Here is a 17,500-nt window from a genome sequence, read left to right on the forward strand (position 1 = left end):
TCTCTCTCTCTCGCTCTATCTCTCTCCCTGTCTCTCTCTCTCTCTCTCTCTTTCTCTTTCTGGCTCTCTCTCTCTCTCTCTCTGTGTCTCTTATCACCCTATCTCTCTCATAGACGCACACTCTCACACACGCACATACACACACACACACACACACGCCCATCCTCTTTCTCTCATATGCACACACAAAAACACCGATCCAGGATCCAGATCTCAGGGTCACTGCCTTCCCTCAATCCCCCCCCCCCCCGCAGCAGCGGCGGCTCAACTGAGCTGACATCAGTGGGGCCAGTAGGGACTTGGGCCTGGGGAGCTGCTTCTCGATCCTCTGGAGACGGCCGGGCTGTTTCCAGGTCATTCCCACCCCGAGCGAGCGAGCGAGAGAAGGGTCCGGAAGGGCCGTCCAGGAGAGTGCCAGTGTAAAATACACCGCGCCGTCGACACAAAACGTTGTTTCAGGAACATTTATCCGCCGCAATAAAACTCCTACGTGGCAGATTTATTCCCAGTCAAGCGGCCTAAAACAAGAACACCACCTCATTACAACTCTTTTATTTGTCCACCACTGGCTAGCACTGTACAGTCTGTGATATCACTGCTATCCGTCCACTCCAAAGCTCCTAAGATAGAGGTGTGTGTGTGTGTGTGTGTGTGTGTGTGTGTGTGTGTGTGTGTCACTCACAGGGTAAGAACTTTGGAGCCTGTTGTATTGCGGCTGCTGGCTGGGGAAGCTCTGTAATCAGTTGGGTCTTTGTTTTACTTGAGCTTTCGGGGTCAGAGGTCAGAACGAGGGAACAGATCCAGGAACTGTCATTTGAAAACGGCTTAAAGGTGAAGCACAGGACATGGGGCACAACACACTCACACACTCACTCATCTCAACCAATTACTAATCCATTACCATCCCTGACCTAATCAAATCCTTTCCATGTTTTCCTCCGCCCCTTGTTTTGTGTGTTTGTGTGTGTGTGTGTGTGTGTGTGTGTGTGTGTGTGTGTGTGTGTGTGTGTGTGTGTGTGTGTGTGTGTGTGTGTGTATGAACACATGCCTGTTTGTGTGAATGTGTCTCTGAAAGGCAAAGGGCCTCCCCTCTCTGTGATTCCAGTGCAATTAGTTTAGCGAGCCTGTTAACACTCCGAAAGCGGAAATTGTAACTCTGGTGGCCTGCCTGCTGCTAGTGTTATTTGTGAGAGAGGGAGGGAGAGAGAGTGTGCGTGCGCTCATTTCTTCAGGTCTTGCGTCGCAAGTGCGCCTCTATTCGGGGCTACCCGAGAAAAACCCATAAAATGGGCCTCAATTGGAAAATTGGTACTTCTTGGTTTTGGCGGGCGGACGAGCGATCGCGGGCCTCTGGCAGGCGCCTCGTCCCCAGCTAGCTGAGGGCGGCCATGCTCACTATTTCTGCTCACTGAAGCAGGCGCACTGGGACGCTGGCTGGGCACCAGGGGCTATGTTCTACAGCCCAACACACACACACACACACACACACACACACACACCACCCTGACCCCCAACACACATAGGAATTTTCATATCTTGTGATGTCATTAATATTACTCTTGGGTCTCCACGGGCCACCAGTATGACAGTTGGAATAAGATGCACTGTTGCCACTTAAGGCGATGCATTTTTGACCTCACATTACTGTACTTTTGGCAACTTGAAGTGATGTTTGTTTATTTGTTTGTTTGTTTGTTTGTTTTTTGGTCAGGCATGATGATTTTGTGTAATGGAGCAGACTGAATCTTATCTTTTTGGGTTCGCTGTGTTCCACCTTGTGCCAGCTGAACTTCACTACCCGGTGTTAGCTGTGAAAACGAAAAATTAAGTGCAGTAACCTTGCTTGATCACCGCTGAAACCCTGAAGAAAGTTTTCGGCCGACTGACACCGAGAGATTGTTTTTTTTTTAGTGGTTCTCATCCAGCGCTATGCTGGAAGATGCAAAGAAGCTGCTGTTGTGTTTTGTAATTACCACTTATCAGTTATGGTTAATGGCAGTATGCCAATCTGTGCTTTCAAATCCTGTGTTACCCATAGAAGTTCATTGCCCTCTCACCCCCCCCCCCCCTTTCCACACACACACACACTCACCTCCCCAGCAGGAGTGATCGCAGCACAGTCACACAATGAATCAGCGTCGCCTCCTCCACACATTCCATTACCTAACGTGCCCTCGCATACCAACACACACTTGTGGTGAGCTTCTACGCCGAGGCGGACTGCTGTTGGCCAGCTGCCAGCTGTGTGTGTGTGTGTGTGTGTGTGTGTGTGTGTGTGTCTGAGTCTGTAGGAGAGCAGCCAGCAGAGCCCAAGTGTGGCCGACTCTGTATGTCCACCCATGGGAGCCGCTGGACGGATTAGCTTCGTTATTGTGTGGGGTGCCATAATCCTCCCCTGATTGGCTGTCTGAGACAAAGGCCAGAGGTGACACTGACCACCACCACCACCACGGCTCTGTAGCAACCTATGAAATGACCACCATCACCACCACCACGGCTCTGTAGCAACCTATGGAATGACCACCACCACCACGGCTCTGTAGCAACCTATGGAATGACCACCACCACCACCACCATGGCTCTGTAGCAACCTATGGAATGAGCACCATCACCACCACGGCTCTGTAGCAACCTATGGAATGACCACCACCACCACCATCACCACCACGGCTCTGTAGCAACCTATGGAATGACCACCACCACCACCACCACGGCTCTGTAGCAACCTATGGAATGACCACCACCACCACCACCACGGCTCTGTAGCAACCTATGGAATGACCACCATCACGGCTCTGTAGCAACCTATGGAATGACCACCACCACCACGGCTCTGTAGCAACCTATGGAATGACCACCACCACCACGGCTCTGTAGCAACCTATGGAATGAGCACCATCACCACGGCTCTGTAGCAACCTATGGAATGACCACCACCACCACCATCACCACCACGGCTCTGTAGCAACCTATGGAATGACCACCACCACCACCACGGCTCTGTAGCAACCTATGGAATGACCACCATCACGGCTCTGTAGCAACCTATGGAATGACCACCACCACCACGGCTCTGTAGCAACCTATGGAATGACCACCACCACCACGGCTCTGTAGCAACCTATGGAATGAGCACCATCACCACGGCTCTGTAGCAACCTATGGAATGACCACCACCACCACCATCACCACCACGGCTCTGTAGCAACCTATGGAATGACCACCACCACCACGGCTCTGTAGCAACCTATGGAATGACCACCATCACGGCTCTGTAGCAACCTATGGAATGACCACCACCACCACGGCTCTGTAGCAACCTATGGAATGACCACCACCACCACGGCTCTGTAGCAACCTATGGAATGACCACCACCACCACGGCTCTGTAGCAACCTATGGAATGACCACCACCACCACGGCTCTGTAGCAACCTATGGAATGACCACCACCATCACCACCACGGCTCTGTAGCAACCTATGGAATGACCACCACCACCACGGCTCTGTAGCAACCTATGGAATGACCACCACCACCACGGCTCTGTAGCAACCTATGGAATGACCACCACCACCACGGCTCTGTAGCAACCTATGGAATGACCACCACCACCACGGCTCTGTAGCAACCTATGGAATGACCACCACCACCACCATCACCACCACGGCTCTGTAGCAACCTATGGAATGACCACCACCACCACGGCTCTGTAGCAACCTATGGAATGACCACCACCACCACGGCTCTGTAGCAACCTATGGAATGACCACCACCACCACGGCTCTGTAGCAACCTATGGAATGAGCAGAGGAGTTGGTGGCGAGAGGCGCCCGCACGCACATGCACACGTGTGTGTGTGACTCGGATAGATGCTGACTATCTAATAGTTTCAGCTCAGGGCTGGGCCAGGTCCGGCCCGGACTCGCTGACTGTCCAAAGAGAGATAATATGTTCATTAGACTCCTGACAGGCCTCCTGTGACACACGTCTGTTCATGGGGAGGCAGAGTGTTTGTGTGTGTGTGTGTGTGTGTGTGCGCGTGTGTGCGTGTGTGCGCGCGCGTGTGTGTGTGTGTGTGTGTGTGTGTGTGTGTGTGTGTGTGTGTGTGTGTGTGTGTCGTCTGGCTAGAGAGCTACCCGTAGGAAAGCGTGGGAGAGAAGAGAGGAGAACGTCTGTGTAGGCATTGGTTTATATGAGCTCATAACTCTGGTTATAGACCCTTTCAACAATAAAAACAAAAACAATGCTTGAACGTTCTATTTAGGCCCCAATCTACTTCCTCTGCATTAAGATAACATATGGAATGTTGAAAAGGAAGTCTTGTGGGGCCAACTATGATGCTGATAATGGAACTCTCTTGAAAGGGTCCATATGATTCTTTCTGTTGTCTCTTCACTGCTGTGGGAAATTCATGGAAAACGGCCTTGAGTGTTTTCGCTTAGTTTTGCTGTGTACACCCCACGGCGAGGCTTTGAAACACATACTGGCTTGTTTGACTGCATCAATAGTCTGTGGCTTCAGCAGTTATGTAAAGCGGAATATCTTTTGGATTTCAAACCTTTAAACATGTCGAAGTTATTTGTTCAGAATCACCTTGACATGACCTTGATTAGTGGATTACCACTTATGTAGGCTGCCAGGTCTACATTTAAGGCTATGTGCCACTTGTCCAATTGGATTCATTTGGATTTACAGGTGATACACACTCTGTGGTCAAATGTGCTCTTTGCCCTCTTAGTCCAGTGCTGGCTTCAGATGGTAACAACTGTTGGTTCAGTAGTATCTGAACCGTAACCTTCAGTAAAGTTAAAGGTTTCTTCAGATGGATTTGCATGGCAGTGAACAAAAACCGTAGTTGGCAAACCTTTGAGAAGCCACTGCAAACTGCAGACTGCTAATTTCATATCACTGATCACGATTTGTAGTGTGACTGCAACATTGATCACATGTCGGCTAAGTTCGGTGGCCTTCAGCTCCGGTTCTTAGCTCCGGTCCCCCCCCCCCCCCCAAGCCAGGCAGCCAATAGCAGAGCAGGGTCACGGCTTAGGCCAGTGGATTGAGCCAGAGGGTCTGGGTGAGGCCGATCCGATCTTATCCAGCCTAGTGATTTTGCTGTCGGTCTGGTGTGGAGGTGGGTGGCCTACATCCCACTCTCCCAGCCCAGCTCAGCTCAGCCCGCATACTGGAGCACCAGACCAGAGAGGGCTCCGTAGCTAAGCTAGCAGCTAGCGGAGGGGGTCCAGTGCTCTTGCGTCCTCTGACCCCCAGTTGTGTGTGCCAGTGCTCTGGCTATCTCACGACTCTAGACTAGACTACACTACACGCATAAGTCTCTCCTGCTCCTTGGCCTCCTCCTGCTGTCTTATGTCATGGTGGGAGATTAGCGGTAATGGCAGTGAGTGATAGTGATGAAATAGTTAGATAATTAAGTAGCTCCAAATCTTTTTTTTTTACTTGGGAAGGCTCTGGAATGAACAAGTTTGAGTGGGAAGTTTGTATTTATTTACTTGTGTGTGATTGTCTGGTGAAGGGAGGAGGAGGAACAGTTGCACCAGGATCCTCTCCTCTCCCTCTCCAGGACGACCGCCAACGCTGCAAGGAATGCAGCCATTCCTTTTATGCAGTGTAATCTCTCTCTCTCTCTCTCTCTCTCTCTCTCGCTCGCTCGCTCGCTCGCTCGCGCTCTCTCTCTCTCTCTCTCTCTCTCTCTCGCTCTCTCTCTCTCTTCCCCCCCTTCTCTCTCTCTCTCCCCCCTTCTCTCTCTCCCCCCTTCTCTCTCTCTCTCTCTCCCCCCTTCTCTCTCTCTTTCTCTTCCCCCCCTTCTCTCTCTCTCTCTCTCTTTCCCCCCCTTCTCTCTCTTTCTCTCTTTCCCCCCCTTCTCTCTCCCCCCTCTCTCTTTCTTTCTCATTCTCTCTCTCCCCCCCTCTCTCTTTCTTTCTCTCTCTCCCCCTTCCCTTTCTTTCTCTCCCTCTCTCTCTTTCTCTTTCCCCCCCTTCTCTCTCTCTTTCCCCCCCTTCTCTCTGTCTCGCTCTCTTCCCCCCTTCTCTCTCCCCCCCTCTCTCTTTCTTTCTCATTCTCTCTCTCCCCCCTTCCCTCTCTCTCTTTCTCTCCCTCTCTCTCATGTTCTCTCTGTCTATCCTATTCTAATTTGTTTTTCACCCTCTCCCTCCTGCTCTACTGTACACACGTCACAGACGCTGTTTTGTCTCGGTGAGCTGCTGCTGCTGCTGCTGCCCCATTTCTTTTGTCTCTGTTTCCTACTGTCTGCAGCGCATGTAATGATTCCAGGGCTAAATCTTTCAGTAGGAGACACCTTTTGATTCAGGTCGCGTGCGCTAGCGTGGCAGGGACGCCTGGGAAGCGCTCTCTTTTATTAATTCATGGGTGCGGCGCGTGTAAGGGCCGTCCAGAAAGGAGACACTGTCTCACACCCTCTGTGATAGTGGCCGTGTCTGGCTGACATGGGTCAGCTTCCTGCTCTGGGGGGGTTAATAAGAAGCCCCTGGACACATGATTTAGTATTTGGTGCAGATATGAGCATCTGACCGACACATTTGTTTACACTTCTCTTTGGACAAAGATGCCAGAGGAAAACACACCCCATGATCATCAATAGTTTTGTCCTTTTCTGTGAATTTGTCAAGTGATTGAGGATTCTGATCTTGAGGATTGAAGAGGCATTGATGTTCTAAAAAGCCTCTTTAGTATCTGGTTATTCAACGAAAGACTCCCGGTCTTTGTTGATTTGCGCCATTTCCTGTACTCTCTCAGTCTTAATAGAAATACGATGAGGGATGAAGACACAGCAGCCTTTTCCCGTCCCAATATTCCCAGGCAGACCGACGCCTAATTGAAAGGTTCCCGTCTTGGGCTGTCCACTTACAGGAGTGCAGCTACTTAATTGATACAGATGGTGATGGGCACTATCCCTCAGGTTCCTAGAGAGAGAGAGAGACATGACCCTGAAGAGCTGACCCTCTGCTCTAGCCTGGAGATGATGGAGGATTAGCCTAGCAGATCTCATCCCCAGCAGTAATTACACTGGCAGCCATTTAGCATTAGCATTTAAATTTACATCTACTTATTTAGCGGGCACTTTTATCCAAAGCTGATTGCTAGTGAGGATGGAAATGCATTCAAACTACGAGTTTGCATGCTTTTTGGTAGCTATTAGCTAACGTAGCTGATCTGGTTTATTTTATCAAGTGAGTTAAGTACACACAACAAATGTGGTTTCTCCAGCAGCATAGAGAATAATAGACAACATACAATACCTCAAATAGAATAAACAGTATATAGACAATATACTAAAATACAATATAGACCAAATATATACAATGTACACAATTAGGACACTTTCAAGTAATATACATGCTGTTTGAAGACGGCAATGTGTATGTAGGTTGCAGTTGACCATTTTTGTGGTGTGAAAACGCAGGCAGTTTAATGGTTCAATATCAGTTCATGGCGGAAAATACAGCAGTCCATTGCAGTGGCTCCACAAACAGCTGAAAACTTGTATTTTGATACTGAACCTGTATCAAGTACATAAATCTCAGCGAACAGTCTCAGCGAACAGTATCAGATTTCTGGGGACCTCTGGGCTCCTATCTAATCTACTAATGGAGATCTGAGACACGCCGACCAGATGATGTGATGCCCTCTGCTTCTCCTCCTGTGATTTGACTTTGGACTGCCCAGGGGGCATGTATGTGTCTTTGGTGCGATCTATGGCCTTTTGGGCCCCCACGTCGACTTCAAAAAAGGTGCTAGGGTTAGTCAAGGGTTAAGGTTAGGTGCCTTGAGGTGGACGGTGGCAGCGCTGCCATGAAGTGGACGGTGGGGGCCCAAAAGACTCTCACGTGGTGGTGCTGGTTCTGGTTCTGACCCGCTATGAATACAGGCTAGGCCTGTGCCAGAGATGTTTTGACGGGGTTGGACCAGGACCGAGTCGTTCAAGCAGCACAGTCTGTGTTACATCAGCTCTCCAGCTTAAAGCAGATAGGGCATACAGGAGCGACACAAGTGCCATTCGAATACACAGTTTAAAGGTGCCATGTGTAAGAATTGAGGTAAAAATATCCAAAAAATGAGCTAAACGCATCAAAAGAATGAGAAGAAATAAGGGCGATGATGTCATTAAAAAAATGCCCGACAGGTGTCATAATACCAGTTTTGGCCATGGGAGGCGGTATGCGGGCAACATAACCGCCAGCCAAACTGCAATACACTTTTCTCGGTTGTTACTCTAGGGTAGACCAACTCACTTTCTGGAGGTATACTGCCCCCATCTTTTATGGAATGTGGAGTATGAATTGAGTTTTTTGGCGAACATTACACATGGCACCTTTAAGGACCGAACAGGTCAGAGAGAGGGTGGAAAGGAAAGAATGTGGTGTCTGTACTGCCACTTACTCACGCTCATGCTACTACAAAGGAAGTGACATGCCAGTGCGTGATCCGTCTCATTTCCTGTTATTTCTCTCTCGTCTTTTGTCTGCTTTATTGTGTGAAACCTTTGGGCTGGAGGTTGAAGGCATGTGGCACTGTCAGTCAGGACTTCCTGTTACTGTGGCATGTGTGCACAAAGGCAGAAATGTGTACTTAATTGGTTATGAAAACAACACAAAGTATTAATTTGCCGTATAGTAATCAGTGGAACTTTGAGATGAAGTAACTGAACCATGTTATAACCAAGTGTTATCATAGGTGCATATTTTTTAGTATAGTATAAGTATATATACTCTTTTGATCCCGTGAGGGAAATTTGGTCTGCATTTATCCCAATCCGTGAATTAGTGAAACACACAGTGAGGTGAAGCACACACTAATCCCGGCGCAGTGAGCTGCCTGCAACAACAGCGGCGCTCGGGGAGCAGTGAGGGGTTAGGTGCCTTGCTCAAGGGCACTTCAGCCGCTTCCTACTGGTCGGGGCTCGAACCGGCAACCCTCCTGGTTACAAGTCCGAAGCGCTAACACACACACACACACACACATACACACACTGCTTGGGTAATTGACGCGGCCAGGTTTGTCCGTTCAGTGCAGTGCTGCGCAGCACAGCGTTGCATACCGTTGCATCACCCGGGGCAAAGTAATGAACACCGAGCACGCAGTGCCTTTCCAGCCTGCCACTGCGCCACAGACTTTCTGCTGATTTGAAAATAAATCACAGTTATGTTCAGGAGAGTGGATCAAAAGATGCTTTCCATGTATAAGCTTTGATCGAAAAAGCTCAGCACGAACCTCGTCAGTGGCCTTTTTCTCAGGCTAAGCTAGTATAAGCTGTTTATTGAATTGGATACTCTGGTCAATGAATGCGCTTGTGATCTTTGAGGTGTGTCATTAAGTCAGGGTGTGTGTGTGTGAGAGAGAGAGATGGAGCTAATATGTGTGGGTTTTTTTTACTTGGAATATGTCTGTGTGTGTGTGTGTGTGTGTGTGTGTGTGTGTATATGTGTGTATATGTGTGCTTGCTAAAAATACCCAACCTTGCGTGCATGCATGCCCAGGCTGGCATGTAGACAATGCTGAGATCACAGCTTCCGCTGTGCGTGATACTCTCTGTGTGCGTGTGGGTGTGTGTGCGTGTGTGTGTGTGTGTGTGTGTGCGTGTGTGTGTGCGTGTGTGTGTGTGTGTGTGTGTGTGTGCGCGTGCGTGTGATCGTGCTTCTACCCTGCGAGTGTATGACTGCAGTTGTGTGACTGCCATCGGGCCTGTCTCATATCTCTGCATAACTCTGCAGAGACGTGTGTGTGTGTGTGTGTGTGAATGCACTTACCTTCTGTCTGTGCTGGGTTAGATAACGACTCGACATCCTGATCTTGCTTTTCTCGTCTGTGTTGATGCCAGCACGTGGAGTATTTTTAGTGTGTCCTGTGCTTTTTCTGAACACGGGATGCAGACGCTCTCTAGAGTCACAGTCGGTTGTTAGAGAGAGGAAGAGTTGTGACGGCTCGTATCAAAGGGACCTGTAAACAATTCAGCCACTGAATAAAGCAGTCCTGAAGGTGCCACTAACTCAAAACAAAGAAAAGAAACAAATGCGGGGGTGATTTTTCAAATTTGCGCGGCCTGCTGACTCATTTTCTGTAGGTTCTGGTTGGGGGAGAGGGAGTGTTTTCGTTTAAGGCATGTCCATTCGTCCACAGACACCAACCTCAATCGCATAGAGAGTGCCAGAAATCACTGGCAGCCTACGCTTCTTGGCTGCGGTTGGACATGCCTCTTATAACATCAGACAACTCTGAATTGCTGAGAAACAAACTGCCTAAGCATTTCTTTTTCACCAGAAACGATTCAAAAGCAAACACGAATAATCAAAACCAGAGATGCAACAGCAGCAGCGGTGACCGGGTCTGTAAAAGCCTCCCTGCCTTCTAGAGTGGGTTAAAGTGTAGCATTTAGTAATTAAGACTGCAGAATGTTTGTGTCTCTATCATGCAAGTGAAAATGGGGATTTCGGCGATCGGCCTCGCTCGCTCCAACTCTAGTCTGACTGGTCTGTACGGACCGAACGTGACCCAAGAAGTGTTTCTCACACACATCTACAAACATGCTCCAAAAATATCCCACATAAGTATGCAACCTTTCGACCCTTTTCATTTGCAGGAATGTGAATGTTTTATTTCCCAGTTATTTTTTTTATTTCATTGTTGCTCTGGTTGTTTACAGTGAACTCGAACCCAAAGCACAGCTGTAACTGTGAGATTTTTTCCCTCTTACACAATGAGACAGCCCTCCCTTCCCTAGCATTGCCTTGAATAAAAATAATCGCCATAGGGGCTATTACATAGAGCTGTGGCCTTTTTTCTGTTTTGTTGTGCTTTGAAGGACAGCTGGTTCGAGATCAGTGGTCCCAAGTTGGGGCTTTTGAGCCACAAGCATCTTGGCTTCTTCGCCCTGACCCTGAGTCTGTGCCGGAAGCTGTATTTAAGGCAGCGTTCCAGTGGTGAGGGGGCGGAGCTGGCGTGGGCTTTCCGCGTCTGCTTCGAGTTGAGCTGGGTTGACTTGGGTTGACTTAGCCTTTCGACTGCGTGAGGGAGGGAGGAAGAGAAGGAGGACACTCTGGGAAAGGCCTGGTCCAGGAACAGAGGAGTGTGGTGGTTCTGAAGCATTGTTTCTTTTACTGTTGGTGTGTGTGCACATGTCACCACAATTTATGATCTTGGGGAAAGCAGCAAGAAGCCAAATATAATACCAGCCCTGATCTGCGTGCCATGTTTCCCAATCAGTTACCAACAGCAGTTCTGTTTTGTGCTGGTTTCGGCTTGTTGCACAGCTCTGCACCCCAATGCCTGCTGTGTCTTTGTCTCTCTCTGTCTCCCCATCCTTGTCTTTCCTCCCTGCACTCTCTCTCTCGTTCATGCACTCGCTTGCTCATTTTTGCTCACTTGTGGTGTACTTTTCTCCCACTGATTTTTTTTTCTCTCTCTCTCTCTCTCTCTCTCTCTCTCTCTCTCTCTCTCTCTCTCTCTCTCTCTCCCTTTTTTGATCTTCTCTCTATTTGTTCCTTCTCTCCCTCCCTCCGGCTTGTTGCCTGGCAGCCTGCAGTGAGTAGAGAGAGAGAGAGAGTTGGAGGGGCAGGAGGAGGAGTGAAGGGATGGGGCAGGGGCAGGGGCAGGGAGGGCAGAAGGCCATTTGAGGGCAGAGGGCAGTGAGGCCAGGTGGTGGAGGGCAGACGGGTTTGGGGGTGGGGGGGTTGTGTGTCAGATAGGAATGTGGACAGAGGGGGGAAAGGGTCGGGGAGTGTGTGTGTGGTGGGGGAGGAATGTCATTGTGATTGAGGGTAACATGGTTGGACACACACGCACACACACATACATACGTGCACACACACACGCCAAGCTAACTCAGGACTGTACAAAATAGGCTTTTGACCTGCTACAGTGCACTGGTGTGCTTACTGTAATGGTGTGGGTTCATCTCTGTAAAACTATCTTTCCATGCATAGGCCTGTACAATACAAACTGGTTTGACAGTGAGTCCATGTGGCTTGGTTTTCTATGCCAGCATGTCTTGCATTTCTTACATACTTACTTGTCAGCTGTATTTAATTCATATTTATTTGCAGATGTCAGTAGGACTGCATAAGAGAAAACGGTAAATGTTGATTGTATTTTGACTACTGATCTGTGGAGAGAATCACATGTGAAACTTCATAAACTAACAGTGAAACAAACATGATTGTGTTTTTTCTCTATTTTGTCTATGCCTTTATTAGCTGATTCAATTATCTAATTACTGGTGGATAGTGGTTAGCAGAAGACAAAAGTATTGACATGGCAAACGACAAACATGGAACATGGTGACCTCAAGAATACAGAAAGAAAGGAAGAATAGAAAGATACAAGATGTGTTAGCATAGTGGCTGTAGAGCTGGGCTAGCATGCAGTAGCGATGAAAGCTTGTGGGTTTGTGCTACCCTGTCTTGAGCAAGGTACTTTAACCTGAGTTGCTCTGGGGCGATTGGCCCTTGGAATAATTGACATAATATGCAAGTTGCTTTGGATAAATGCCTGAGCCACAGGAATAATAAGTCAGTAAGAAAGATGTGTCTAAAAAGTGAGAAATACTGACCGATCTCTCTCTCTCCCTCTCTCTCTCTCTCTCTCTCTCTCTCTCTCTCTCTCCCCCTCTTTCTCTCTCTCTCTCTCTCTCTCTCTCTCTCTCTCCTTCCTCTCTTTGTGTCTGTAGCGGTGGAGACCCAGAGCACCAGTTCGGAGGAGATCGTGCCCAGTCCGCCGTCCCCCCCACCCCCGCCCCGCGTCTACAAGCCCTGCTTCGTGTGCCAAGACAAGTCCTCAGGCTACCACTATGGCGTCAGCGCCTGTGAAGGATGCAAGGTGAGAGGAACGCCCCTGAATCTCGCGCTCTCCATTTCTCCATTTCTCCTTTCTTCAATGGCTCTCTTCTTTCCCTCAGTCAAACAAGCACACAATCTCTCCATTCTCACCTAGCTGTTTTTGGTGGAGCGGAGATCTAGAGTCATTTCCCCTCCAGCATCTGTGTCAGAGCTTAGGCTGCAACCATTATCAGTAAATCCCCTTTAGTTTGCTTGGGCAACAGAGCATCTCTACAGAGGCTTATCTTTCCAAACAATAGTGGGAGTTATGTCATCATTTTCTGCTAATCTGAAGCAGGAGGAGCAATGTTTGTTTATTGGTAAATAACAGCGCTGGATATTTGTTTAGATATCAAATTAAACCTGAATGCCGGCCACACAAGTCAGTTTTTATCAGGGCTCTCTGATGCAGGGTTTTAAAAAGATCACTGTCCTCTTAATTTCTACAACTGGTTCAAATGGCCCAGATTTTTACAACGAGGACATTCTATAATTTAAGACTGACAGATACCCTAAAGAACTGTCTGATTCACTCATGCCTATTTAATTTCTTTAGCTGGCTTACATGCACGTCGAATATTGTACCATATAATGACAGGATTTGAACAGTGTAATTTGTAGTCTACATTTTCTTGACCTGTTAAAGACACAGATTGGATACAGGAGGAAGGAGAAGGGTGGGCATCGCCCTGCATGATCTCAAATCACTTCCCAGCTGGAGGGCGTTTGGTGACAGAGTAATCCCAGAAAAGCTTACCTTAAGATGAGCCACTGATATTCAGGCTAACGGCAGCAGCGACAGCCAGTCAAAACCCCACGTTCTCCAAGCCTGATACGACCTGGTTTGGCAAATCTGCTCCAGTGTCCAAAAAAAAGGACACTGCCCCCTGTAGTCCACCTCCAGCACTGTGTCCGCCGGAATGGTGATTCCGCACAGAACTTGAAATCCTGACACTGGCTTGAACTTTGCAGGGCTATTTGAAGGCTCTTGAATAATTAAGGTCTGCCAGGGTATAAAATATATACAGTAGGCTCCCTGTGTGCCCGGTGGAGGGGCTCAGCACGGCTGTTAGCAGTGGGCAGCTAACTAGCGCTGCAACCAAGCACTTCTCCCAGGGGGCCCAGAGGCTGCTGAAGGAATGTGTGGGAGGTGTGTGCATGGCAAGGAGTGTGTTTCAGAAGAGATATACAGGGCTTCATTAAAGTTGCATGATTTATCTCTTTCTCTTGCACTCTTCCCCCCCCCCCCTCTCTCTCTCTCACTCACTCCATCTTTCCCCTCTCTCCCTCTTCCCCTTTCTACGATATTCCTGCTCTTAAAATCTGTCTTGTTTTTTGGTTCTCCACCCACTCTTGTCAGTGGGGGATTGGGGGATGCTTCACTACACTTTTTTTGTGTCTGATGTTTTTCCCTGAAGTCTTTCACTCCCCCTGTGTATCTCTTTCTCTCTCTCTCTCTTTCTTTCTCTCTCACGAACATAGTGTAGGGTCAGAAAACCCTATGAGGCCTTGTAGTCTCTCTGCTGGATTTTGGAAACACAACCACAGCCTTGTTTTCACACTCTCGGGGGCCTGTTTTTAAAGTCATCCTAGTAGCAACTACTGCAAGCTAATGGCACACAACACTGTGCAATACAGACCAAGTGTATGAGCTACATATGGACACACACACACACACACACACACACACACACACACACTTTCACACAAACGCACAACAAACAATCAAGGAGTAATCCAACTCCCAGTTAAAGATATGTCCATATGATTCGACTGGGCGGGGGGAAAAAACGCACAGCTGCAAGCAATGATGGAACAAACCCTTTTTCCAGAGTGTAATTAAATGCTAGCTTAAGACATCTTGACCTTGCTAACCACCAGTATATTGGAAACAGAGATGGAGAGAGAGAGAGAGAGAGAGAGAGAGAGAGAGAGAGAGAGAGAGAGAGAGCGGGGGAAACTCAGATAGTCCAGAGAGAAAATGACAAAAGACAGAGAGATGGACTCGTCTGCTGTGACTGTACAGGACCCTTCAGGTGTTATGCTCACAAGCCTGATTAGCCTCATTGCCAAAGAGGCTTACAAGTCCTCAGGATACTGGACATGTATGAGAGGCCAGCTACACACACGTGTATGTACGTACGTGTGTGTGTGTGTGGGGGGGCGTCAGCTGGCTGTGACCGCAGCTCCCCCCTCTCTCTGGCGGGGTCAGTGCGGAGTCAATCCTAGGCCTCTGGGGTCAGGGGTTGGCCACGGGAGGATCAGGGCGAGGCGAGTATGGAGGATGGATCACAGATCACAGATCAGAAGTCTGCCTCTGTTCCTCTCCTCTCCTCCCTCTCTTCCTTTGCAGTCTCTCTCTCTCTTTCACTCATTCTCTCCTCCTCCCTCTCTTCATTTGCAGTCTCTCTCTCTTTCACTCATTCTCTCCTCCTCCCTCTCTTCCTTTGCAGTCTCTCTCTCTCTTTCACTCATTCTCTCCTCCTCCCTCTCTTCATTTGCAGTCTCTCTCTCCCTCTCTCTTTCTCTCCTCTCCCTCTCTTCCTTTGCAGTCTCTCTCTCCCTCTCTCTCTTTCACTCATTCTCTTTTCTTCTCTCCCTCCCCTCTCCTCCAATCTAATTTCATTAATTCATCCACATCCTTATCGTACTCCTATCCCACACGTCCAGCACCGCCTCGTCTCACCTGACCATGTTCTGATGGGTTTCACATGTGTGGAAGTGTACTGTGGGTAATGAGGGGAGAGGCCTGGGGCATTTGTGGGGGTTTCCCCAGCCCAGCGTTGCCTTGCATGCTCCTCTGTTTGGCTGGCTGGGTGGGTGCACAACCACCAGCCCCACCCCACACCACCCCTACCCAGCCCCACCCCACACCACCTCTCCCCACCCCACACCACCCCTACACACCCCTCTGAAGGCCTCAGCTTTATTCCCTAATCCTCGGCCGGACCCAGCGGCCGCGGCCATGCCAGTGCATTCTTCACACCTCGTGATGACATGGAGTTCATTCCTGGGGATTTCGGAGCACACACAGCAGCAGCTGTCAAAAAAGAGAGAGAGGGAGAGGGGGGGGGAGGACAGAGAGGGAGAGAGAGGGAGAGAGAGAGAGAGAGAGAAACATTCTTTGTTACCACCCTGAGTGTGTGTGTATTGCGTGTTTTTGTGAGTGAGTGAGTGTGCGTGTTTGTGTGTGTGTGTATACGAGTGTGCGTCACAGTCTGGGCTGTTTCGGGGGAATCGGACCTGGATTTATTTCCACTGGCTCTCAGTGCTGCCTACCTGTGGTGCTGGGAGGGGGGTGATGTGGTAATGTTAGGTGGTGGTGGGGGTGATGGGGATTAGGTGATGGTGGGGTTTAGGTGATGGGGGTGATAGAGGTGGTGGTGATGATGATGGGGATGATCGTGATGGTGGTGGGGTGAGGGTGTGGGTAGTGATGGTGGTTGGGGTGGTGGTGGGGGTGGGGCTGATGGTGGTTTATTATGTCCATTGCTGACGCTGCTATTTCCATCCCCTTATTAGCTCTGCCTCCAAGAGGCTCCACCTCACCCCTGTGAGCCGAATGTGGGTGACACCACATGGGGGAGTTTGGGGGACCTGCTATGGGGGAGTTTTGGCACGAATGTGGTGTCACCCAGAAAGGGCCTGCTATGGGGGAGTTTTGGCACGAATGTGGTGTCACCCAGAAAGGGCCTGCTATGGGGGAGTTTTGGCACGAATGTGGTGTCACCCAGAAAGGGCCTGCTATGGGGGAGTTTTGGCACGGTGGTGTCCCACACTGCATAAGGGATCAGTGCCCTTGTAAAGATATCCAGCTGTTACGTAGCTGTGCAGTATGTACGTCAGGTAAACCTCCCTCCTTACACCTTAGGAGACGTGCTAGTGGGAGATGCTAGCACCCATAGGTTTTAGCTGCCTTGCTTGCGAGCTTGCCATCCAATCCTAGGCGCCACTCATCAGCCAACCAACTCCTCAAAGCAAGAGAAACATTGCAAGAGAGTTGAGTGAGGTCCGGTCCCTTGTCGATCGGAGTAACAGATCATTTCCTCTCCTGATTTCGATGCTAAAAAGACAGAGGGTCCTATCCTCAATATCAGCAAAGCCAATGATTCAAAGGGTGGTACTATCACTGTAAAATACTACCTTACTGACACACATAAAAGAATGATCTCAGTGTCTTCCACATAGCTTATCAATTAAAGACTGGGTACTTGGTATTGGCCCAAGCTATTGGTATCAGGACTGAAAAGCCATATCTTTGTGTCCCTATGCATGGTAAGGATCTCTACTGCAGAACTGTGGAGGTGCTAAAGGAAATGAGAAGGAAGTGTATTAAGACTAGGGACTCTGTTGGTCTCCACAGTTGTCTGTGTGCATGTTATATGAGCTAACAATACGATGGCAATGGATCTGCTGCGTTCTCTCCCACACTGATCCAGCATCAGTGAGGTCCTCTCAAGGAGCAGCATCTATTAAACATACCTGCTGAATACCAGAATACCTCTAATGGCTCTCTCTCTTTCTCTCTCTCTTTCGCGCTCACTCCTTCCCTCCCTCCCTCGCTCTCTCTCTCTCGCTCTCTCTCTCTCTCTCTCTGTGGTAGTAGTTGTGTAGTAGCGGAGGATGGTGCTCCTCATGACCTGACCAGGTCACA

The 17,500-nt window shown here is 49.1% G+C and overlaps 1 protein-coding gene across 1 annotated transcript in view; it reads left to right on the forward strand.

Moving 5' to 3' along the window:
• LOC143118229 (retinoic acid receptor alpha-like) overlaps positions 1-17,500 on the forward strand; it is a gene marked incomplete at its 3' end in the record, with an annotated part of 76,908 nt that overhangs the window by 56,430 nt on the left and 2,978 nt on the right. The window contains exon 2 of the mRNA XM_076279330.1: positions 12,699-12,847. Coding sequence (XP_076135445.1) covers positions 12,699-12,847 — 149 coding nt within the window. The remainder of the gene's footprint in view (positions 1-12,698; positions 12,848-17,500) is intronic.

This window comes from Alosa pseudoharengus, unplaced genomic scaffold (genome assembly GCF_046254945.1).
Source record: "Alosa pseudoharengus isolate Yale_2024_CS ecotype anadromous, Long Island Sound unplaced genomic scaffold, YU_APseudo_1.1 YU_APseudo_1.1_scf_117, whole genome shotgun sequence".
NCBI classification, from domain to species: Eukaryota; Metazoa; Chordata; class Actinopteri; order Clupeiformes; family Clupeidae; genus Alosa; species Alosa pseudoharengus.